At 47.3% G+C, this 22,873-nt stretch overlaps 1 protein-coding gene across 1 annotated transcript in view; it reads left to right on the top strand.

Annotated features, from left to right (window-relative positions):
* The window catches only part of adcy6a (adenylate cyclase 6a), a 40,704-nt gene that overhangs the window by 13,701 nt on the left and 4,130 nt on the right, over nucleotides 1-22,873 (top strand). Inside the window, exons 4-23 of the mRNA XM_066708587.1 lie at nucleotides 12,274-12,423; nucleotides 12,737-12,858; nucleotides 13,562-13,673; nucleotides 13,938-14,065; nucleotides 14,370-14,528; nucleotides 14,778-14,919; nucleotides 15,073-15,201; nucleotides 16,494-16,522; nucleotides 16,959-17,106; nucleotides 17,390-17,487; nucleotides 17,716-17,803; nucleotides 18,118-18,234; nucleotides 18,476-18,625; nucleotides 18,750-18,925; nucleotides 19,046-19,069; nucleotides 19,185-19,211; nucleotides 21,450-21,582; nucleotides 21,751-22,014; nucleotides 22,245-22,449; nucleotides 22,658-22,782. Of these exons, the coding sequence (XP_066564684.1) occupies nucleotides 12,274-12,423; nucleotides 12,737-12,858; nucleotides 13,562-13,673; nucleotides 13,938-14,065; nucleotides 14,370-14,528; nucleotides 14,778-14,919; nucleotides 15,073-15,201; nucleotides 16,494-16,522; nucleotides 16,959-17,106; nucleotides 17,390-17,487; nucleotides 17,716-17,803; nucleotides 18,118-18,234; nucleotides 18,476-18,625; nucleotides 18,750-18,925; nucleotides 19,046-19,069; nucleotides 19,185-19,211; nucleotides 21,450-21,582; nucleotides 21,751-22,014; nucleotides 22,245-22,449; nucleotides 22,658-22,782 (2,526 nt within the window). The remainder of the gene's footprint in view (nucleotides 1-12,273; nucleotides 12,424-12,736; nucleotides 12,859-13,561; nucleotides 13,674-13,937; nucleotides 14,066-14,369; nucleotides 14,529-14,777; nucleotides 14,920-15,072; nucleotides 15,202-16,493; nucleotides 16,523-16,958; nucleotides 17,107-17,389; nucleotides 17,488-17,715; nucleotides 17,804-18,117; nucleotides 18,235-18,475; nucleotides 18,626-18,749; nucleotides 18,926-19,045; nucleotides 19,070-19,184; nucleotides 19,212-21,449; nucleotides 21,583-21,750; nucleotides 22,015-22,244; nucleotides 22,450-22,657; nucleotides 22,783-22,873) is intronic.

Raw genomic sequence — 22,873 nt, 5'->3', positions numbered from 1 at the left:
AGGCCTTTATAACAACTGTAGCTTGTCTTACTGCATAGATTTTTTTTTTTTAACTTTCTGGTAGTGGTTTCAGGTGTGGCTGATTTGTGCTGTAGCTTATGAACGATTCACAGCAATACATTTCCAAGCATGATTTTATTCTGATGTAATTTTTTTTTTCTGCTGTTTTTTTGTATCTCCTGCTTCGGCCCTGACTCTGTGTCCTGGCTTCGCCTCTTTTCCTACAGTCACTTGATCTAAAGTGTCCATACCACTGAACTGTCTCGCCTCTCCACTAGTGCTGCAGAGGACAAAGAAAGAAAGTATTTTCTCCCTCACTCTCTCTCTCTCCCCCCGTTTTGAATCACCAGATGAATTCCATTAAAAACAAACACACATACACTGTTCTGCATATTAAAGTCACACGCACACTCGTGCGTGCACACACACACTCGTGCGTGCACACACACACACACACACACACACACACATAAACACCCCCCAGGGTATGTAACAGCCCTGTTGCCCTCAGCTCTCCACTGAGTGCTAGTTACTTCCATCTGTATTTCCTTGTTACTTCTTCTCGGCAGCGTTTTGTTTGGCTCTCCAGTTGCTCATGTCCACTGTAGTTTTGCAATCCTGGTGTTCGCTCTTCCTCTCAGGGGTTGTGCTAGGCCTGCCTGCAGAAAGACTTTTCAAAGATCATAGCTGAGTGTGTATGTGTGGAGTAGAAGCAAGGAAGAATATTATGGTTGCGCCCACTGGGGCTGTGCATCCATAATTAACGTCCCCTACTTCCACCCACCTGTCTCTCCGCCCAACTGTAGAGCACATAAGCTGGGTTGGGAGTGGGGGCAGAGTTGGGGGTCTCCACCTGGTTTTCGGCCTCTTTCACACTCACTGACCCCCCCCCCCCCCCACTCCTACTGTCTCCCACAGACTCAGAACACCGCACACACAGTGGTATGAACTTGCACACTTCTGTGTCTTGTGTAGTAGTTCAGGTTAATCACATGACCGTTCAGTGTGACACACTGTGCTGTGCGTCCCTCGCAGCGGGGTGCGGTGCAGGGTGGGGCGGTCCGCTGCGCAGGCTGGACACAACAGGAAGGGACAGGGCTGTGTTGAGATAAGTAGTGTTATTTTAATGGGGATTTTATGTTTGATTTGTTTAGTTTTGTGTTTGTTTGCCTTTTTATTTTTCCCTGCTGCCCTTTAGCACATATGGATCTGTTCCTAAAAATACCAGGCCTGAGGCGGTTCTCAGAAAACAGCCACGTTGTGTTCAGAGGACTAATCTGGGCTTGCATCACAGACAGGGACTCTCTATCTATCTTTCTCTGTTTAATGTGTCCTCTCTCTCTGTCTTTCTCTGTGTCCTCTCTGTCTTTTTCCCAGCCCTCACCCTCTTTCTACCTCTAACTTTCTCTCATCCATAACTTGCATGATTTATTTCTATTTGAAGGAATACTCTTTGACTGTTCCTAATGTTGATTCCTAATGTTGATCAGCCTGGTGTGTTCAGTCAGGTGTGAGACCATGGTTAGGGACGCTGTTCGTTGCAAAGAGAGGGGAAAACCCTTCTGAGTTTCCTGTACAACACACATAGAATCACACTGTAATGTGTAATACTATGCTGTACTGTAATGTACTATACTTTACTATTTTGTGCTGTGTAATACTGTGCTGTACTGTACTATACTGTACTTGACTGCTGTTCACACTGTGCTGTACTGTACTGTACTCTTATGCACTATACTATACTGTACTTTAATGCACTGTGTTATACTGTGCTGGCACATGTATGATATAATACAGGGTTCATTCTGAGCTGTTTACAGAACACAGTACAAAATCCAGAGACAGACGTCAAATACCAAGAGTACGCTTCACACACTGTGTGAATAGAGTTGGGAAAAAAACTAACAGACCGAAGACAGCCATTCCAATTTGTTAATGGAAGAAAAAAAAAGTAGAAAGTGTGTCTGAAATGTGAGAAATGATCAGTGGCTTCAGGGTGGCCATTTTCCTTCAGTAGAGTCACCTGCGTACAGCCCAGTGTACATGTGCATAAAGGAGAATAGTTTATTTAGTTAGATGTAATGCTGACAATATTTCACACCCAAGACCTCACTCCCAAGGACAGAACATCTGTGGGATGAACTGGCCTGGCTAGCCCCTGATTTATCTTTTATTATTTTTATTTCTTGGCAGACGCCCTTATCCAGGGTGACTTACAACATAAGTGCAAAAATACAGTAAGTACAAGGCAATCATTACAAATTCAATTTAACTAAAAAATAGCAATTCAAAATACATTTTACAAATCACAATTTACAATTTACACAAGTACAGTAAGTGAGGTCCTACATCCTGGACGGTGAAAGCTAAGTGCTGTCAAGATGTAGGGTCACAGTCAGGGGTTATGGGAAAGGGAGCAAGGAGGAAAACAATCAAGAATGCAAGAAGCATAATAAGAACTGTGAAGTGCTATCTAGCAGGGATAAAAGGACTAATATTATAAGTAGAGTCTGAAAAGATGCGTCTTGAGTAAGCGCCGGAATGAGGTCAAGGACTCTGCTGTTTTGACTTCGGTGGGCAGGTCGTTCCACCATTTAGGGGCCAGGGATGAGAAGGAGCGGCTCTGGAGGAAGGAGAGTGGAGTCTTCTGGCACTGGAGGAGCGCAGTGGTCTGGATGGGATGTATGGAGAGACGAGTCACTTGGTCACTTAACCCGCAAATCACCAAAATGACAAAACAAATGCAACTGCGATCATAAGCACAGCCCTTCGAGGCCTGAGGCGGGAGCAGAGGAGCGAAGTAGAGACCCCCAATAAACAAACAAATAAATAAATAAATATGTATTTTTAAAACTAATATGTACACAGCACCGTATCTGCCTCACAGTGCGGCTCTGCCTGGGCTCTGGTGTCATAAGATCAGGAATACATTTTTTGGGGTTCATTAGAAGGCTGAATAGGTCTCTTTCACTCTCCCTTTCACTCAGTTCCTCCCACCCCTCTCTCTTTTTCTCTCTCCCCCTCTCTCTCTCTCTCTCTCTCTCTCTCTCTCTGGCTCACAATCTCCATCTCATTCTCTCTCTACTCTCCCTATTTCCCTGTGAAGCACGCTCTTTTCATTCTTGTCTTTTTCACCCTCCTTCTCGTGTGTGTGTGTATGTGTGTATTGTAACGCTACAGTGTGAGTGACTGTGTAGGTGTGTGTCTGTGTGTGTGTGTATTGTGACACTACAGTGTGAGTGTGTGTGATTGTGTGTGTGTATTAGCAGGCCTGTGCTGGCACTGTGCACTGGGCTATGTGCTCATCGCTGTGCTGTGACTGACGGGCTGGGCTGGACATTTTTCCCATCTTGCAGTCACCAATACAGTTGCATTATAACTTACACTGACCAGGAATTGTAACTGAAAACAGTGACCAGTGTGATGAAATACAGCAAACCCAGAATGCAGTACATGTGTGTGTGTGTGTGTGTGTGTGTGTGTGTGTGTGTGTGTGTGTGTGTGTGTGAGAGTAAATTAATGTCTTTGTGTAGTATGCCTGTGTGTGTGTGTGTGTGTGCGCGCCTGTGTCCAGTATCCTCAAGAACTGAAGTAAATGCAGGTGTGCAAGCCATAGATACAGATCTAGATAAATCAATCAATATGAAATGATACTGACAGACTGATTTATTAATAGATTGATCGAGTTACTGGCCGGATCGATGAGGCAGGGAGACGGGCAGCCCCGGGCTTGTGTGCTGGCTGGCGCTGGTGCCCGCAGATCTGCCCTGGCAGCTGTGCGAGGGAGGCTTTATCTGCAGGGCGGAGCGCCACTCCGAGCTTTATCTCCCCCTGAAAGCCGCCGGGGGGGGGCTGTGACAGTGTGACCTCTAGGGCCCAGGCAGATTAACAGTGCTAGGGAAGAGCAATCAGGAAGTGTGCAAAGGAGCTGTGGGGGAGCGGGAGGGAAAGTGTGGTGCTGAAGGAATGGCCTGGAATGGGACTGGTGTCGGCTTCTGTCTGGAGCCTGGAGTTCAACAAATAAAAAGCAAAATATCAATAATAATAATAATGATAATGGAAGTATTATTTTTAATTTTGAACTGTAACTGAATTCACAAATTGACTTTGCTTCAATCAAAGCTGAGCCATCGTGGCCCAGAGGACAAATAGTGTGGCTTCCCACCCCCCCAGGCCCTCCTGTACTGTATCCACAAATGTTATTACAACAACAACAGTAGCTGAATCTGTGACAGAGGGCAGTCATGGGGGGGGTTAGCAAGATACTGCTGTACAGGCAGGCAATCACACTGAATTTTAATTGTTTGGTTAATAAGCAGTTAGCTCAGCTGTTAATTTAGTAGCTGTTGGTACCGTAGGCACAGATTGTTTTATTTTATTTTTTCCAAATCCGGGGGGGGATGGGTAATTAAAATGAACAGGGACTCTGAGGTGTACAGGGACGAGCTGGTTGTGTTTCAGTGCTTTGTTTTGAATCAGCTCTAAGCCCTTGAAGGGGTCAGAAAGGGGGGAGACTAGGGATGGGAGCTCGGCCCTGGCGACCTCGCCTTCCAGTCAGCTGACCTGCAGGGAGAGCCAATGAGCTGCGCCCTGCCAGCAGCCTGCCAATCACATTCCTGACAGATGATGGTTGTTGTTTTCCTGTGTAAATTACAAGGCTAAATTGGCCTCTCTCTCTTTCTCTAATTCTGTCTTTTTTTCCCCTCTCTGTGTCTCTCTATCTCTGTGTCTTTCATTCTCCTTTTCTATTTCGGTCTTTTTTCCCATCTGTTTCATTCTTTCTCTCTCTCTCTCTCTCTTGCTCCCTCACCCAATACAAAAGATCCTGGCAGCTGTGTTTTTGCGGGGAATCGAAAATAACCAGAGTTAAAGAAACACAAAACCAAACAAAACCAAAAAATCAATGAGACGCCTCCTGCCGGCAGCGCTGTGCAGCCAGGCCAATGTGCCAAGGAAGCAAACACTGAAACAAACAAAATTAATCTGTGGTTTAGTTCACTGCGCATGACTCTTTAATGTCAGTTTAAAAGGCAGTTGGAACTGTGTGGAGAGAACGGGGAATGAAGGCAGGAGGTTGCTAATTAGTAGCTAATTGACCCCAGTAGCTAATTCTTATAGGATTATTATTACTCTTGTTTTGTTCATGTTTTTATTATTATTTATTTTGTAGGAGTTTTAATCCAAATTACTTGCTCAGGTACCCGTTTACACAGTTCGGTTGTTATCTATGTTCTGGAGCACATTGTTCTGCTGTGATTTTGTAGTTCATTGGTGTCATTCTCAGGGCAGGCCATTTCTCTGAGGTTTTTCCAGCATTGTGTAACATGGTTGAACCAGCAATAGACGAAGCATAGATAAGGATGGAAGGAGCACTGTGTAGCGTGCTCAGACCTGGGTTGTCGGAGACTGCTCCACCTGTACTGTAAGGTAGCAGCTGTGGCTCTGGTGCTCTCTGGGAATTTTTGGGGGACATGGCGTTCAGAATATTCTTCCCCATCTTCCATGCAGTGTCTATGTGTTAGTGTGTGTGTGTGTGTGTCTGTGTGTATGTGAGTGTATGAGTAAATATTGTACTCCTCTCATATATCATATTTCAGTTAGTGGAGGTTTGTCTACAGGTTTTTATATGCCTGTACATCCCTGGTAGGGCCCTTGCAGTGACAGTAGGGATGCTCCCTGAGGGACTGTGTTGCTGTGATGGTAACAGCCTATTGTCTTGCCCTGCCCCGAGCTGACCGTCTGTGGCTCAGTTGGTGTGATAGGCAACCTGCCTCTGTTTTTAGAAAACAGAAAACAATCTTGATATATATATATTATAAATGTACCCTTGGTAATGAAAGGCTTAAATAAAGATAAAAAGAGTAATTATCAGTTTTTGCTGTCAATTTAGGCCCCGGCCTCTCTGAAAGGTTGTTATTTGAGTGCAGAAGGTGTATTTGTTGCCGGGGCCCTACAGCAGTGCAGGCTGAGGTAGGCCGGAGCGGCAGGGACTGTTTATACAGATGTTTAAAGACTTCCAGATGCCGCACAAAGATCAGCTGGCTGAGCGGAACTCTTGCCAGCCCGGTTTCAACAACAATATTCCAACAGCATGTGCTCCTGCTGGGAAAATGGCTCATAAAACAGCAGCAACTACCCCCCCCCCCCTTTCCCTTTCCCTTTCCCAATCTTTTTTTTTTTTTCATCAATTATTTTGTGTTTTTTTCCCCTCTTAATTTTTGGAAACGCCAAATGTGCTAATGCATCTTGGTTTGTCACTACAACTCCCACCACCTCACTTTGGGATGGTGAGGAAACACAACCACACTCCTCCAATCCTGGCCATCCTCAAACCACCTGTTTCTCTCTCACCCTATACATGTTATTTTAATAAATATAATCAAATATAATCAATTACAGAAAGAAACACATTCATGTTAGTAGTACTTGGCTTGTTCTGCAGTGGGTGTCCTTGCACTTTCTTGTAGTAGTTGTCATGGTTAAGGTAGGCCTTGTATTGTAAGTGTTATTTTAACTGTGTGAGTGTGTTTGCTCAAATTAAATCAAATCAAATCAAATAAACAGAATAGATTGAAACTTCCTTTCACAGGGATGCTGGGCTCAGTGACACTCTTTGGGCAGTTTGAACGAGAGAGGTGCTCTGATCCCACAAACCACCGTCATTAACGGCATGTCGGGCTTCAGTGTGGTGTCAGATATTTCCACTGACCGCAGAGACACCCCTACCCCCTATCCCCCCTGCCCTGGTCCTCATGGTCACACAGGAGGACAACAGGAGCTGTGCGTGTCTGTGTTTGCATATACTGTTGGATGCTGTATGCGTTTGTGTGAGACTTTTCTTAAACTTAGGCAAGTGTGTGCATGTATTTGTGCATGCATGTGTGTTTGCATGTATATTTGTGTATGTATGCATGTGTGTGTGTGTTGTACGTATGTGTGTGTAGTGTATTGTATGTATATTGTGTATGTTTGTGTGACTGTTGTATGCATATTGTATACAGTGAGGGAAAAAAGTATTTGATCCCCTTCTGATTTTGTACGTTTGCCCACTGACAAAGAAATGATCATTCTATAATTTTAATGGTAGGTGTATTTTAACAGTGAGAGACAGAATAACAACAACAAAATCCAGAAAAACGCATTTCAAAAAAGTTATAAATTGATTTGCATGTTAATGAGTGAAATAAGTATTTGACCCCTTCGACTTAGTACTTGGTGGCGAAACCCTTGTTGGCAATCACAGAGGTCAGACGTTTCTTGTAGTTGGCCACCAGGTTTGCACACATCTCAGGAGGGATTTTGTCCCACTCCTCTTTGCAGATCTTCTCCAAGTCATTAAGGTTTCGAGGCTGATGTTTGGCAACTCGAACCTTCAGCTCCCTCCACAGATTTTCTATGGGATTAAGGTCTGGAGACTGGCTAGGCCACTCCAGGACCTTAATGTGCTTCTTCTTGAGCCACTCCTTTGTTGCCTTGGCTGTGTGTTTTGGGTCATTGTCATGCTGGAATACCCATCCACGACCCATTTTCAATGCCCTGGCTGAGGGAAGGAGGTTCTCACCCAAGATTTGACGGTACATGGCCCCGTCCATCATCCCTTTGATGCAGTGCAGTTGTCCTGTCCCCTTAGCAGAAAAACACCCCCAAAGTATAAGGTTTCCCCCTCCATGTTTGACGGTGGGGATGGTGTTCTTGGGGTCATTCCTCCTCCTCCAAACACGGCGAGTTGAGTTGATGCCAAAGAGCTCGATTTTGGTCTCATTTGACCACAACACTTTCACCCAGTTCTCCTCTGAATCATTCAGATGTTCATTGGCAAACTTCAGTCGGGCCTGTACAGTCCTGATTTCAGTCCTTCACGGCGTAGTGTGTTACCAATTGTTTTCTTGGTGACTATGGTCCCAGCTGCCTTGAGATCATTAACAAGATCCTCCCGTGTAGTTCTGGGCTGATTCCTCACCGTTCTCATGATCATTGAAACTCCACGAGGTGAGATCTTGCATGGAGCCCCAGACCGAGGGAGACTGAAAGTTATTTTGTGTTTCTTCCATTTGCGAATAATCGCACAAACTGTTGTCACCTTCTCACCAAGCTGCTTTGCGATGGTCTTGTAGCCCATTCCAGCCTTGTGTAGGTCCACAATCTTGTCCCTGACATCCTTGGACAGCTCTTTGGTCTTGGCCATGGTGGAGAGTTTGGAATCTGATTGAATGATTGCTTCTGTGGACAGGTGTCTTTTATACAGGTAACAAGTTGAGATTAGGAGCAATTCCCTTTAAGAGAGTGCTCCTAATCTCAGCTCGTTACCTGTATAAAAGACACCTGGGAGCCAGAAATCTTGCTGATTGATAGGGGATCAAATACTTATTTCCCTCATTAACATGCAAATCAATTTATAACTTTTTTGAAATGCATTTTTCTTTATTTTGTTGTTGTTATTCTGTCTCTCACTGTTAAAATACACCTACCATTAAAATTATAGACTGATGATTTCTTTGTCAGTGGGCAAACGTACAAAATCAGCAGGGGATCAAATACTTTTTTCCCTCACTGTATATATGTATGTGTGTGTGTGTGGTGTGTGTGTGGTCCGCAGTTCAGATTCCATCCCTGATCGCAACTTTGGGGGTTTCACAGTGAGGTGCCATGTTTGCCTGCCCCACAATGCACTGCTCCCTGGCTGTGGGAGCTCCCTCTGGTGAACCGATACCCCCTCTGCAGTTGCCGGGCAACGCAGCCGCATTCTCTGGGTGACTCGCAGCAGTGGAATGCAGGCAGTGCCGTGCAGCGTGGCGAGGGGCCGGCCAGCACGGCGAGATACTCAATGTCCACCCACCCTCTCTCTCTCTCTCTCTTTCTCTCTCACCCCCACCCCACCACTGCACTCTCGCCAGCCTCCTCTCTCCACTAAACAAAGGGCGTGTGTCCATCAAAGCACAAGCAACAGCTTAACCCTCTCCTATCCACCAGCACTGGGGAGTGGAGTGGCTGTATTGTGTGGTTGTGTTGTGTGGGAACCAAGGCTAGTTTTGGATAGAGGGGAAGGGATTCTGTGTTGCACGCTGTTGCTCCCAGGTCAGTTGTAGTGAGGCAGTGTTGTGCACCGACGCCTGTGCGACACTGATATTCACCCCTCCAGGGAACTTTAGCATGTCCACTCTCTTTTCTGCCATTTCTTCCCTTTCATGTCCTTGACCTGGCTCTTACTGTGCTGTCCTGTAACTTTAGCCAGGCCCATACCGGAGGATAGAAACTCTTGCCTTGAAACGCTGGTGGCAGTGCAGGTGGGCTAGATCGAGTGGGGGAAGGACATCAGTGTAGCGCAGAACTGTGTGTAATAGGTCACTGGTGCGTTGAGAGCTGCCATGCACCTAATGGAAATACATGGTGACCGGAAAGTTTGCCCATTGTTTTTGTTTCCGTTGTTGTTGTTGTTGTTGTGGCAACCATTTGTATTCCAATCTACAACCTTCCTCCACATCTTCCTGCATAATACAAATAAATCTTTGTAAATCTAATAACATTGTTATGACCACTGGCCATCAAAATCCTGAAGCAGGATCTTTCTGAAATGTTCTGCTTCTCTCTCTCTCTCTCTCTCTCTCTCTCTCTCTCTCTTTCTCTCACACCCACTTCTCTCTGTCTCTCACCTCTGTCTCCCACCCTCCCCACTCTCTCCCTCTCAGCCTCTGTTCATCCACTTCACTCTTCACTTATAAAAATAGCCACTTTGTGAGATTTCCTTGCCTTATAAGTCAATGTTTAAATTATTGTCATTAGTCCCCTTAAAAGGTTTGTCTTGTAAATGATGTATTTAGGTCAGTCCCTTTTACTTTAGAGAAAAATGAAGTTAAATGAAATAAAACACAATGTAGCTCAGTCTCCTGTCATAATATTGAACTAGTTGAGCCAGAGCTGTCTAGAGTACAGGGCCCAAAGCTGCTGTCAGAAACACAGAATCCTAATAATGGGAATAACAATGCTAGCCCTGCACATAATAGTTCACTAAAACTCTTACAATACAATTATTTATTTATTATTTTTAAGTTGCTTATGTGTGTTTAGCAGGGCGCTCAGCCAGATCAGCTGGATGGAGTGGAGGGCAGAGACTGCTTATTCACGGCTTAAGAGTGAGCTTTTAGGATAATCACTTAAAATCATTTTTAATCATTTTAATTGCCTGTGCTGTTTTAACCTGAACGTGGCTTTGGACAGTCTTCCATAAAAACACATCTTTGCTGTCAGTGATTCATTAAAAAACAATGATAAAAAAGGAATACACTCTGTTGTCAAGGCCAGTTGGAGACAATTTTGATGGATTTATGAATTGGTTTAAAGTATATTTCATATTACGAAACAATGGGCAAATGGTATTTTGTTATATAGCAAACAAACAGGTAAAAACATCTCTCCCTCTCCCCCCTTTCCCCTTTCCCTCTCCCTCTTTCTTTCCCTCCCTATCCCCCTCTCCTCCTTTCCCCTCTCTTCCCCTCTCTCTGGCTTCCTCTTCCTCTCCCTCTCTCTCCCTCTCTTCCTTGGTCTGTCTTGCCCCGGTGCAACAGTTGTTGTCTGTGTGTGTTGTTCTGAGTCCTCCTTCTGCACACAGTATCTTGTGCCGGCCTAGCCCCTTGTACCCAGCTGGCAGCGTGCCCCCAGCACAGACAGTGTGTTTCTGTAAACAGTGCCCAGTCCACTTCAGCAGGGCTGCTGCCCAAACCACACAGACACAGTCAATAAACAGGGCCGGGCATGCTGAGCCTTTTGTTTTCTTCTTCAGCCAACGGTCGACCAGTTTGACAGTCTAGTCAGTCAGTCAATCAGTCAGTCAGCCAGGCTATGTGTATCAGTCAGTCAGTGTGTCAGTGCGTCAGTCCATCAGTCAGTGCGTCAGTCAGTTCAATCTATCTTCTGTTTTTCCTGTATCTTGCAGATATTCATTGTTGTGATCCACAATTTGGCTTCCAATCGTTTTTCTTTTTTTCCTGTTTCGCTTTTTATTATTTCCTTGACAGCCCATTTCCGAGGCACTGTGACTGAGCAGGGCTGGGGTGTCTACAAGCCTCACAGCCATCTGCTCACTGTCACTGAGGCCATGCCTGTGCTGTCTCCCTCTGGCCCCCTCTCTCTGGCCCCTACCTGTCCCTCCCTGCAGTGCATCTCTCTGCCCCTCCCTCCTCCCTCTTTCTCCCCTCTCATTCACATTTAATTTTCGCGTTGGAATTCCAGAGGGGACAGCGTTGTCCTGTGTTTTTTTTTGCTCAGCCCCGGTTCAAAGGTCATGCAGTTTTCCCAGGCTAAAGGAAACCCCCCCAACCCCATCTCGAAATCCCTCCAGAGGCAGCTGAAGATGATCACAGGATTTTGATTATATTTTGTATTGAAGGTGAACTGTGGACACAGGGGACTGAGAGGGTGCAAGAGGTCTGGGTGGGGGGGCGGTCAACTGCTGCTTGAAAATTGCGTAATCATTTCCTGGCTAAATTAAGTCTGACTGGATTGTAGGGTGTACTGCAATAATATAGTACAGTGAGGTGTAGTACAGTGTAATGTGGTGTGGTGTGGTGTGTAGTACAGTGTAACGCAGTGTGGTGTGTAGTACAGTGTAATGCAGTGTGGTGTAATACAGTGTAATGCAGTGTGGTGGTGTAGTACAGTGTAATGCAGTGTGGTGGTGTAGTACAGTGTAATGTGGTGTGGTGTGGTGTAGTACAGTGTAATGTGGTGTAGTACATTGAATGCAGTGTGGTGTGGTGTAGTACAGTGTGGTACCGTGCATTGAGTTGGTGCTGTGCAGAGCATGGTGTGATGCTCTTTGGGGTCTGTGTGCTCTCTGACTGTCTCTCCTGGTCTGAACATTAACCACGTGTGCGCAGGGGCCGGCTGGAGAGTAGAGTACGTGCCAGAGGGACGCAGAGTCTTTCTACACTGAGGGAGGGACAGAGCGAGAGAGAGATGGAGGTGGTGGGGGGGCACAGCCAGGGTTATGGAGGATGTTTCCACTTTAACCACTGTCTGTCCTCACAGAACACCTTTTAAATGTATTGCAGATTAGGGTTGGCTTACATTGCGTCAGAGAGTCACAAGGCTGCCCTGCCCCTCTGTGCTGAGGCTGTTGTTTGGGTGCTGTAGTACTGCAGATGGCCACACAGGGGAGCATGTGTCAACAGGACAGCACTGTCCTTTTGTTTAGGCTGGTGCTTTTGTCCAAGATGATTCATGTTCCTAATTTCTCACCTTCTCTCCTTCTTCCCCATCTCTCCTCTGTCCCTCTAGCTGAGTGCCAATGTGCTGATCTTCCTGTGCACGAACATCATTGGAATCTGTACCCACTACCCGGCCGAGGTGTCGCAGCGCCAGGCCTTCCAGGAGACGCGCGGGTACATCCAAGCCCGGCTGCATCTGCAGAGGGAAAACCAGCAACAGGTACAGCTCATCTGGAGTATACCTGTCATCAATATATGTATAGAAAAGAGGGCAGAGACAGAGAAGAGAGTGGGTGGGGTTTGACAAAGACTGACTGAAAGAAAGAAGAGATCTAGACAGAGATGAGAGAGGGAGGGGGAGAGGAGAGCATGACAGAGTGACTAAGAGAGCAAGAGAGGAGAGGAGAGTGTGAGGGAGTGACTGAGGGATAGAAGGACAGAGAAGGAGAATGTCGTGAGTGAGTGACCGAGCCTCTTCCCTCCTCTCTCTCTCTCTCTCTCTCTCTCTCTCTCTCTGTCTGTGTGAATGCCAGGAGCGGTTGCTGCTGTCAGTGTTGCCGCGGCACGTTGCCATGGAGATGAAGGCCGACATCAGCAACAAGAAGGAGGACATGATGTTTCACAAGATCTACATCCAGAAACACGACAACGTCAGGTAACACACACACACACACACACACGCACACACAGACACGCAAACACACACAGACACGCATTGACACACACACCCCACACTAGGTGGTAGAGGTGCAGGGAGAAGGGGGGAGATGGAGGTGTAAGTGGAGAAGGGATGGGAAGGTTAGGGGGGAGGGTGGAAGATTTAAGAGAGAGGGAGAGAGAGATGAGATGAGAGATCGTTATTATAATTTTCCATTATTAATGCCTGACTATCACTGTCTCTGACAGGCCTGGAGCAGCCAGGCCACGTAGTCAAATGCTGCACCGATACGGCAGTGTGGGACCAGGCAGACAGGCAGCCCAGTCTATCTCACCACACAGGGACTGCAGCCGCCCACCAAGGAGGCTTCTGTTTATGTTCATTCAGATTTTTAGATTATCATTAGTAGGATAATCATTTAATTAGTTATTTTGGCTTGTTTGTTTTTTATCATTACAAAAATGAATTCCAATGTCTTTCCTTCCCAAGCAATTTGCCCTGGGATTCGGATCAGCTGTTACTCCCTCCCCCAGACTCAGGATGAAGTTGTTGCTTTTTTAGGGTGGGGGGTTCTTGTTCTTGGGGTTCTCGGGGGGGCCCCCGGCAATCAGTTTTATTTTTATTTAATTTGTGTTGTACACACAGCATTTCACTCACTCTCTCTCTCTCCCTTCTACTCTCTCTATCCCTCCCTCTGCAGTATCCTGTTTGCAGACATCGAGGGGTTCACAAGCCTGGCGTCCCAGTGCACAGCACAGGAGCTGGTGATGACTCTGAATGAGCTGTTTGCACGATTCGACAAGCTGGCATCGGTGAGCACACACTGCTCCCTCTTTCTCCCTCCCTCTGTCTCTGCCTTTCTTTCCCTCTCTGTCCCCTCTCTCTCTAGTCTTATTCTGTCACTATCTGTTTCTCTTTATTCCATTATTCTCTCTCCCGTTCCCTCCCTTTACACAACTTACCCTCTCCCTCAATCCCTCTATTTCCTCCCTCACCCCCTGTCTCCCTCTCTCTCTCTCTTTTCACTCCCTTTCTTACCTCTAACCCCCTTCCTACCTCTCTCCCTCTCCCTACAGGAGAACCATTGTCTGCGCATTAAGATTCTGGGGGATTGTTATTACTGCGTGTCAGGCCTCCCAGAGCCCCGTGCTGACCATGCTCACTGCTGTGTGGAAATGGGCGTGGACATGATCGAGGCCATCTCGTGAGTCACCGCCCCTTGACCCCTGAACTATTGGGTCATCTTAACACTCACACTCTTTCGGCATCACCCTGCCCACTCCTCTCCGTGCCTGCTGCCTCAAATCTGCTTCTCGCCCCCCACCCCCACTCCCCTTCATTATAAAAGTAGAACAGTCCTGAGACAGTGCCCCCACATCCCGCCGACAATGGGAAGAGCAAAGGGGTCAGGGGGATCACAGGGTTAATGTACATTGAAGAAGATGACAACTGAGATGATGTTCGTGACAATATTGATGATTGTGTTTGTGTTCGTGTGTGTGTCTCAGGCTGGTGCGCGAGGTCACAGGAGTCAACGTGAACATGCGTGTAGGGATCCACAGTGGTCGAGTGCACTGTGGGGTCCTGGGATTACGCAAGTGGCAGTTTGATGTGTGGTCCAATGATGTCACGCTGGCGAATCACATGGAAGCGGGGGGCAAGGCAGGGTGAGTGACAGACAGACTGACAAACGGAGAGACACACAGAGAGATTGAAGCAATGGACAGAGCTATATATCAAGAGACAGAGATGTATGAGGATATACAGACTGACTGACAGAGATGGATGCACAGACTGAAAGACTGTCGGAACGAGACAGACGGAGAGACAATAACACAGACAGACAGACACTGAGATCCAAACCCAGGTGGCCGCAGCTCAGAGTCTGTCTGTCCCCGGTCCGTGTGTCTGTGCAGGCGGATCCACATCACCAAGGCGACGCTGCAGTACCTGAACGAGGACTACGAGGTGGAGCCCGGGTTCGGGGGTGAGAGAAACGCCTACCTGAAGGAGAACAGCATCGAAACTTTCCTCATCCTAGGTTGCAGCCAGAAACGGGTATGACACCCCTCCTCCGCTCTCTCTCTCTCCCGCTCTCCCTCCATCAGAATTCAAGTATCAATTTAAAAGTGCTTTATCGGGGCTGTGACTTAATACAATGTACTCTCTCTCTCTCATCCTCCTGTCCCTTGCCATCCCCCCTCTGAGCAGAAGGACGAGAAGGCGGTAATGGCAAAGATGCAGAGGGCACGGGCAAACTCCAATGAGGGGCTGGTGCCACGCTGGGTGCCTGAGCGCTCCTTCACCCGCACCAAGGACTCCAAGGTCTTCAGACAGATGGTCAGTTAGAGGCCTGCCTGTGTGTGTGTGTGTGTGTGTCTGACTACCATATACATACCACCAATCCCTCTCCCTGTCTTTTCACCTTCATTCTCTTGCTCTCTCTCTCTAATGATTGCTCTCTCTCTCTCTCAATTACATTTTCAATTTCAATTTAAGGTGCTTTATTGGCATGACAAATACATGTATGGAAAATAATTAATAAATAATAATAATTAATAAATAATATAATTATAAATCACAATACCTTATAATAAAGTACAGACAAATAAAATATAAATTATATTTTATACATAAAAAATAATAAAAAATAGATTCACAGATTGTTTTGTTTGTTTTTCAAACAGAAATACAAGGACATATATTACAAATTACTATTTAAACTGGTGCTTGTGTGTCATTGTGCCTCTCAGGCTGTGGCAGCCAGGGGGGCTGTGTGTCCCTCCCCCAGGAGGACTGACAGTTTTTCTTATATATCAATTTTATCAAAGGTTGCCCACCCAACCCTATATTATTTTATTAAAGAATGTGTCCCTTATTTGGGCATATTTACTGCAGTGGAGGAGGAAGGGTTTTTGGGATTAGAGGGCCTTGTACTGGAGTGAGTCTGACTCACTTTTCTGTAGGTAAATCCAAAATTTGAGTGCTCTTTTCTTGATGTTGATGAGAGTTGGGTAACAGCCTAATTCTGCTCTGCAGGTGTGGTTTGGTGTGTTCCTGTGCACCTGCAGTATGTTTTTTATAGAATTCAACATGCAGGGTTTCAATTGGGTGTTTGTCCCACCTAGTATAGTCCTGTTGACTGAGTGGACCCCACACCTCACTACTGTACAGCGCAATGGGCTGGATCACACTGTCAATTAGATTGAGACAGATTTTTACTGGAATATTAATGTTATGGAATCTTCTTCTGATTGCGTAGAATGCTCTTCTTGCTTTTTCTTTCTCTCTCTCTTTCTCCTGCTCTCTCCCCCTCTCTTGATTCCAGTGCAGGGCCAGGGGGAGTGCTGTAAGTTGCCAGGTTCCCCATATTAATTAAATTAAAAAGGCTCTCTCTCTCTGGGATTGAGTGTCGGCCTCTGCTGGGGTTAAATTAGGGAGACAACACTGCGAACTGGCACTGTGCAGCTGGGGATAGTTAGTGTGTGTGTGCGTGTGTGTTTGTTTGTCTGTATTCTTATGACAATAACACTTTCTAGTTGATCATATAATTCAACAATGCTTGATGTGTTACTGGATGTTCCTGCCTGCCTTAGCTCACACCCCTTCTCTCTCTCTCTATCTCTTCGCAGGGTATTGATGAGACCTCAAGCAAGGACAAGTAAGAACCCTGGGGGTTTTATTGGAGGAGAGGGGGTGGGGGTTGTGGTTAGGTTTGAGGTCAAGGGTCAAAGGTGAAAGTGGGGTTGGGGGTTAGACTTGGGACAAGGGTGGCCACAGTCACACTCAGTACATCAGTCCCTTGGCGTGAACCCACAGAAGTAATTGTGTGCAATTTAGGCCAATAATTGACTTGGATAAGTAGTTAATGAACTGGAATAACACAGACACCGCTCCACTGATTGATAGATTGATTGATCAATGTTCACCTGGTACTCTCTAAGCAGTGCTACATTGTGACTATGTTTCCCTCTGCCTCTGTCCCTGTGCGTCTCTGTGTTCATGTCCCTCTGTCCCTGTGTCCCTGCCTGTGTCATTGTCCCTCTTTCTCCATATGTCCCTCTGTATCTCTATTGCTGTCCCTCTGTCGCCATCAGTCGCAGTGCTCAGGAGACGATGAACCCCGAGGACGAGGTGGACGAGTTCCTGGGCCGGGCCATCGACGCCCGGAGTATCGACCAGCTGCGCAAGGACCACGTACGCAAGTTCCTGCTCACCTTCCAGAACCCTGTCCTGGAGAGAAAGGTCAGCCTGGGCCCAACCTGGACCTGTCTGTCTGTCTGTGTGTCTATCTGTCTGTCTGTCTGCCTGTCTTATTTGTCTTATCTGTCTGACTTCTTGGTCCCTGTCTGTCCAAGTGTCTGTGCCTCCATCTGCCTGACTCCCTCTCTGGTCAGTGTGTCTGTCTGTCTCTTCTCTTGATTCTGTTGGACTTCTGTGTCACCCTCTGTCTTATCCATCATCCAACAGATGTGCCCATCTGTGTAACTGACTCTCTCTCTCTGTCCCTCTGTCTGTCTGTCCACAGTATTCCAAGAAGGTGGATGATCGGTTCGGGGGCTATGTGGCCTGTACCCTGCTTGTGTTCTGCTTCATATCCTTCATCCAGATTGTCATCTTCCCCCAGTGAGTGCAGGCTTTAGCTCCTCAATGTGTGTGAGTGTATGAGTACGTGTGTGAGTGAGTGTGTTTTTGAATCTTGCCTATGCACATCTACATAGTCTGGAAACTTCAGGTGTTTGTGAACAAGTGCTCAATTACTGTGAGATACCAGCAGGACCTAACCTGTCACCTCAACTGACTCTCAATTACCAGTTTTAATCTATGTCTCTCTCTCTCTCTCTTCCCCTGCAGCACCCCCCTAATGCTGGGAATCTACATCAGTATCTTTGTAATTCTTGCCAACATCCTGTTTGTGTGTGCCATATACTCCTGCATAAAGGTAAGAATGTCTATCTCTCCACTTGTCCCTGTCTGTCTGTCTCTCTCTCTGTGTCTGTCCCTGTCACTCTCTGTTTGTCCCTGGTTCTCTCTGTCCTTCTCTCTGTGTTTGTCAATGGTTCTCTCTGTCCCTGTCTCTCTCTGTTTGTCCCTGGTTCTCTCTGTCCTTCTCTCTGTGTTTGTCAATGGTTCTCTCTGTCCCAGTCTCTCTGTGTTTGTCCCTCGTTCTCTCTGTGTCTGCCTTTTGGGCTGGGTCAGGATATACAGCAGGATGAATTCTTCTACACTCCTTCATTCCCTCCTTCTCTCTCTCAGCTCTTTCCAGCCGCCATGCAGACCGTGTCAAAGAAGATCGTCCAGTCGCGGACCAACAGCACTCTGGTGGGCGTGTTCACCCTCATCCTGGTCTTCATCTCCGCCTTCATCAACATGGTAACCAGCCGCCGCAGCGCTCACAGCCTGCCTGTCTGCCTGTCCTTCTGTCCATCTGTATTTCAGTCCGCAGTGTGTCAATCCCGACATCCCCCCCCCCACACACACACACACCCACACACTCTCTCTGTGTCTCAGTGTTCCTGTGTCTCTGTGCTCCTGTGTCTCCATGTCTTTGTCTCTTTCGTGGGCATGATGGCTCTTTCTCTCTTTCTTCCCATCCCTCCCTCCCTCTGTGCAGTTTGCCTGTAACACAGAGCGGCTGCAGGACTGTGTGGCGAGACAACTGAACACCTCCGCCCAGCAGGTGACGCTGTGTCAACTCAACAGACTCACACGGGGCCAGGAACAGGCTCTGTGCCCTGGGGCCCCATCCTGCAACTTCCCCGAGGTCTGTCTGTCTGCTGCGATGCCTTGAGTTGCAATTCCGTCTCTCTCTCTCTCTGTCTGTCTCAGTAATTCAGCTACAATGTGCTGTTCAGTAACTCCTCTCTCTCTCTCTCTTTCTGCCTCAGTATTTCAGCTACAGTGTGCTGCTGACCCTGCTGGCATGCTCGGTGTTCCTGCAGATAAGCAGTATTGGGAAGCTGGCTCTGATGCTGCTGATCCAGTTGGGCTACCTGGTGCTGGTGGAGTGGCCCGAGGTCGCCCTCTTCGACAATGCTGACCTCTTCGTCTCCGCCAATGCACTGTGAGTCCCTCCCCAGTCCCATCCTGTCCCTTTCCTGCCCCACATTCTCACCATCTCAACTTTCCTCTTTTATTATTGCTATTGTTGTTGTTATACTCTCTCTTTCTCTCATTGTTTTAGGTCTTTCAATGAAACTCTGGAGTGGTAAGTTGTATTTCTTGTTAATCTCCCTGCCCTCTGTTTTTACTGTAAACATTTCCTCGCTTGTCATTACTGTACCATTAAGAGTTGTGTTTCTCTGTTTGTGTTTTTGCTCCAGGTCCTTCATAAACGAGACATTGCAATGGTGAGTCCATGCACTTTCTGTGTCTGTGTGTCTGTCTGTTTACATAATAATAATAATAATAATAATAATAATAATAATAATAAACACAAATACAAATAATAAAATAGTAACCAAAAACCACTACAGACTAAAACACTTGTGAGGTGTGTGAGCTGAAAAACATATGGCAGGGTGTGAATTTGGGGGGCAAGGGAGGTTAAGGGTAGTCCTGGTTGAAGAGGTGGCTTCTTAGGAGCGACTGAAAGATGGTGATGAACTTGTGATGGATTTGTAGGTCAAAAGGAGGATCTTGTACTCAATGTGTTGGGAGACAGGGAGCCAGTGGAGTTCACAGAGGACAGGGGTGATGTGCTACAAGGAATTAGTGTGGGTGAGAAGTTGGGCTGCAGAGTTTTGGACCATTTGGAGCTTATGGAGTGAGCTTGAGTTGATACTATAGAGTAATGAGTTGCAATAATCAAGACAGGAGGATATTAATGCATTATCGAGGTTAAAATGTCGGAGGATCTGACAAGGGTGGAGTAGGGGGCCCAGTACAGAGCCCAGGGGGACACCCTGTGTAACAGCAGCGGAGTCCGAGGTGTGGCCATTGAGGGAAATGTAGTGGGTCGGATTTGTAAGGTATGATTAAAGCCAGTAGAGTGCGGTGCCTTCAACACCCAGATTCTGAGTTTAGGATTAGGGTATTGAGGGCACCAACATCAACATGAGTGAGGAGGTCATTAACAACTTTGTCCACGGCAGTTTCAGTACTGTGGAAATGGCATAAACCAGACTGAAGGGGTTCGAATAGGTTGTTATTCAGCAGGTGAGTTTGTAATTGGGAGTCTTTGCTAGGAATGGAAGGGAAGTTGAAGATTGATGGAAGTTATTGAGGATGGTGGCATCCAGTTCAGGCTTTTTAGATGCAGCTGCTTTGTAGTTGGAGGGGGTCAACAACTTTAATGCTGCAGAAGGAGATGAGTCACTTGTCGATGTTGTGAGGTGTAGGCCAACAGAACAGACAAGATCAAGTATGTGTTCCTTGATGTGGGTGGGAAAATGAACCTGTTGGATAATATTGAAACAGTCCAGAACAGCGAAGAAATTAGTCAAGTTTAGAGTTAGATGAGTCCACATGAATATTCAAGTCACCAAGCAACAGTAAGCGGGGGGAGAGTGGGACAGCAATAGTGAGTAGTTCAAACAGTTCAGACAGAAATGACTCATTAACTTCAGCTGGGTGGTACACAGGAATGGTAATCATTGAACAGGATGACTTGTAAGAAATGTATTCAAATGAGGAGACCATAGGGAGAGATAGTTCAGTTTGAATTTAGAGTTGTAAAGTACAGTGAGGCCACCACCATGGCTGGTGGGGTGGCAGTGACACAGGTAGCCATAAGATTCAAGAGATGAAAAAAACAGCACTGCAATAGCAAGCAAGAGCTCAACTAACCTACTTTACACCAGCTACCACTAGACCCCACAGTCAAAAACACATCTAAAACACAACCCTCGCCAGCAGAGCAAAAGCAAAGAGAGAGAGACTTACTCACTCATGGCTGGGACCAAGCAATGGTAAAGGAGTGGATGCTGGTTTACAAGAGCGAACGCCAGGGAGAGCTAGACCGGGCTGCGGGAGAGAAGGTAATCCGAAAGTGATATTCCAAAGGTAGGCACAGCAAAGCAAATCCAAAACAAAGGAAGATCCCAGGCAGGTGGAAGGTTGTAGAAGTCACAAACTAGAAAGGCTTCTTCGCAAACAGCCCAAAAGAAACCCCAATAAAAAACAAAGTATAACTTCAAGAACAACAAAAAAACAAATTTTTACAACACAAGTAACAGGTCCGGGGAGAAGCAGCAGTCAATTGGAATGTCAGCAGATGCAATTGCCCAGAAATGACAAACTCAAAAATGACACGCAGAGAGAAGAATTGTATCTGTGTGTGTGTTTGTGTCCATATTTCCCATATTTGACTGGGGGTGTCCTCTAACAAGAGGAAAGCTGAACACCTCTGTAGAAGAGGATTTCATTTTCATGGTTAAGATGGCACTTTAACAAGAGCACAACAGTGACATCATCTAAAAGCGCCAGAGAGTTGATGGACCAATCAGTGCCCATTTAGGGTAATTCAGACACTTCCACTTCCAAAGGACACTGGTGGTGTGCAGGGCTGCGCCTACTGGGATTGGGAAAGAGGGACCGTGTTGAGTGTAACGTGCTCTCTGTCTGTCTGTCCGTGTGTCTGTCCGCAGCCCAGAGACCGTGACCAAGGTGTCTCTGAAGGTGATGACCCCAGTGATCCTGACGGTGTTCGTGCTAGCCCTGTACCTCCACGCCCAGCAGGTGGAGTCCACTGCGCGCCTCGACTTCCTGTGGAAACTGCAGGTACTACTGTCCGGCTCAGCACAGTCTGCCATTAAACCACATCTCCTGTTCAGCCTTGGTTACTTAACGCACTCCCTGTGTCCCTGTAACCTGTGTGTGTGTGTGTGTGTGTGTGTGTGTGCGTATCCCTGTGTGTGCTCCGTCTGTTCCTCGGTCCCCGGTTGCCAGGCGACTGAGGAGAAAGAGGAGATGGAGGAGCTGCAGGCCTACAACCGGCGGCTGCTCCACAACATCCTGCCCAAGGACGTGGCTGCTCACTTCCTGGCACGCGAGCGGCGCAACGACGAGCTGTACTACCAGTCCTGCGAGTGCGTGGCTGTCATGTTCGCCTCCATCAGCAACTTCTCCGAGTTCTACGTGGAGCTGGAGGCCAACAATGAGGGCGTGGAGTGCCTGCGGCTGCTGAACGAGATCATCGCCGACTTCGACGAGGTGGGAGGGGGAGGGGGTTTGGTGTACAGGGGAGTGGGAGGGCGAGGCTAGGGATAAGGGTTTGGGGATAAGGGGGCACAGTGACCATAACATGCTGAATTTTACAAGAAATCAAAGCAACACCAGTGAGACTGAGACTGACTTTACTTGATGTTCCCACCACCCTGTCTTTCCCTGTCCTCTCCTCCTTCCATCCATCTTTCTCCCCTTCCCTCTCCTTCCCCTGGCAGATCATCAGTGAGGAGAGGTACCGACAGCTGGAGAAGATCAAGACGATTGGCAGCACGTACATGGCGGCCTCCGGACTGAACGACTCCACCTACGACCGGGAGGGCCGCTCGCACATCGTGGCGCTGGCCGACTACGCCATGCGTCTCATGGAGCAGATGAAGTACATCAACGAGCACTCCTTCAACAACTTCCAGATGAAGATCGGTACGGAGGAGAGGGAGAAGGAGGTGGTGGTGGGGGGATGGAGGAGGCAGGAGGGCAGGAGATGGGGAGGAATGATGAGAGCGAGGAGGCGGTGTTGGGGGATGGAGGGGACAGTGGAGGAGAAGGGCACAGGTGGTTTACCCATTCCCTAGGTCTGACCTGCCCCTCTGCTTCTTTCTCTCTGTATCTCTCTATCTCTCTCTCTCAGGTCTGAACATTGGTCCAGTGGTGGCAGGGGTGATCGGGGCCCGGAAGCCACAGTACGATATCTGGGGGAACACGGTGAACGTGGCCAGCCGCATGGACAGCACTGGAGTCCCAGACCGGATTCAGGTACCGACCTACAACCCCTACACCCATGTCAAAATCCTGCACCCCACTCCTGTCCGTGAAAGCTAAACCAGTGCTTACAATTTCTGGAGTT

Source organism: Amia ocellicauda, chromosome 7 (genome assembly GCF_036373705.1).
Source record: "Amia ocellicauda isolate fAmiCal2 chromosome 7, fAmiCal2.hap1, whole genome shotgun sequence".
NCBI classification, from domain to species: Eukaryota; Metazoa; Chordata; class Actinopteri; order Amiiformes; family Amiidae; genus Amia; species Amia ocellicauda.
The sequence above is the reverse complement of the archived record's forward strand: the minus strand, read 5'-3'. Positions and strand labels throughout refer to the sequence as shown.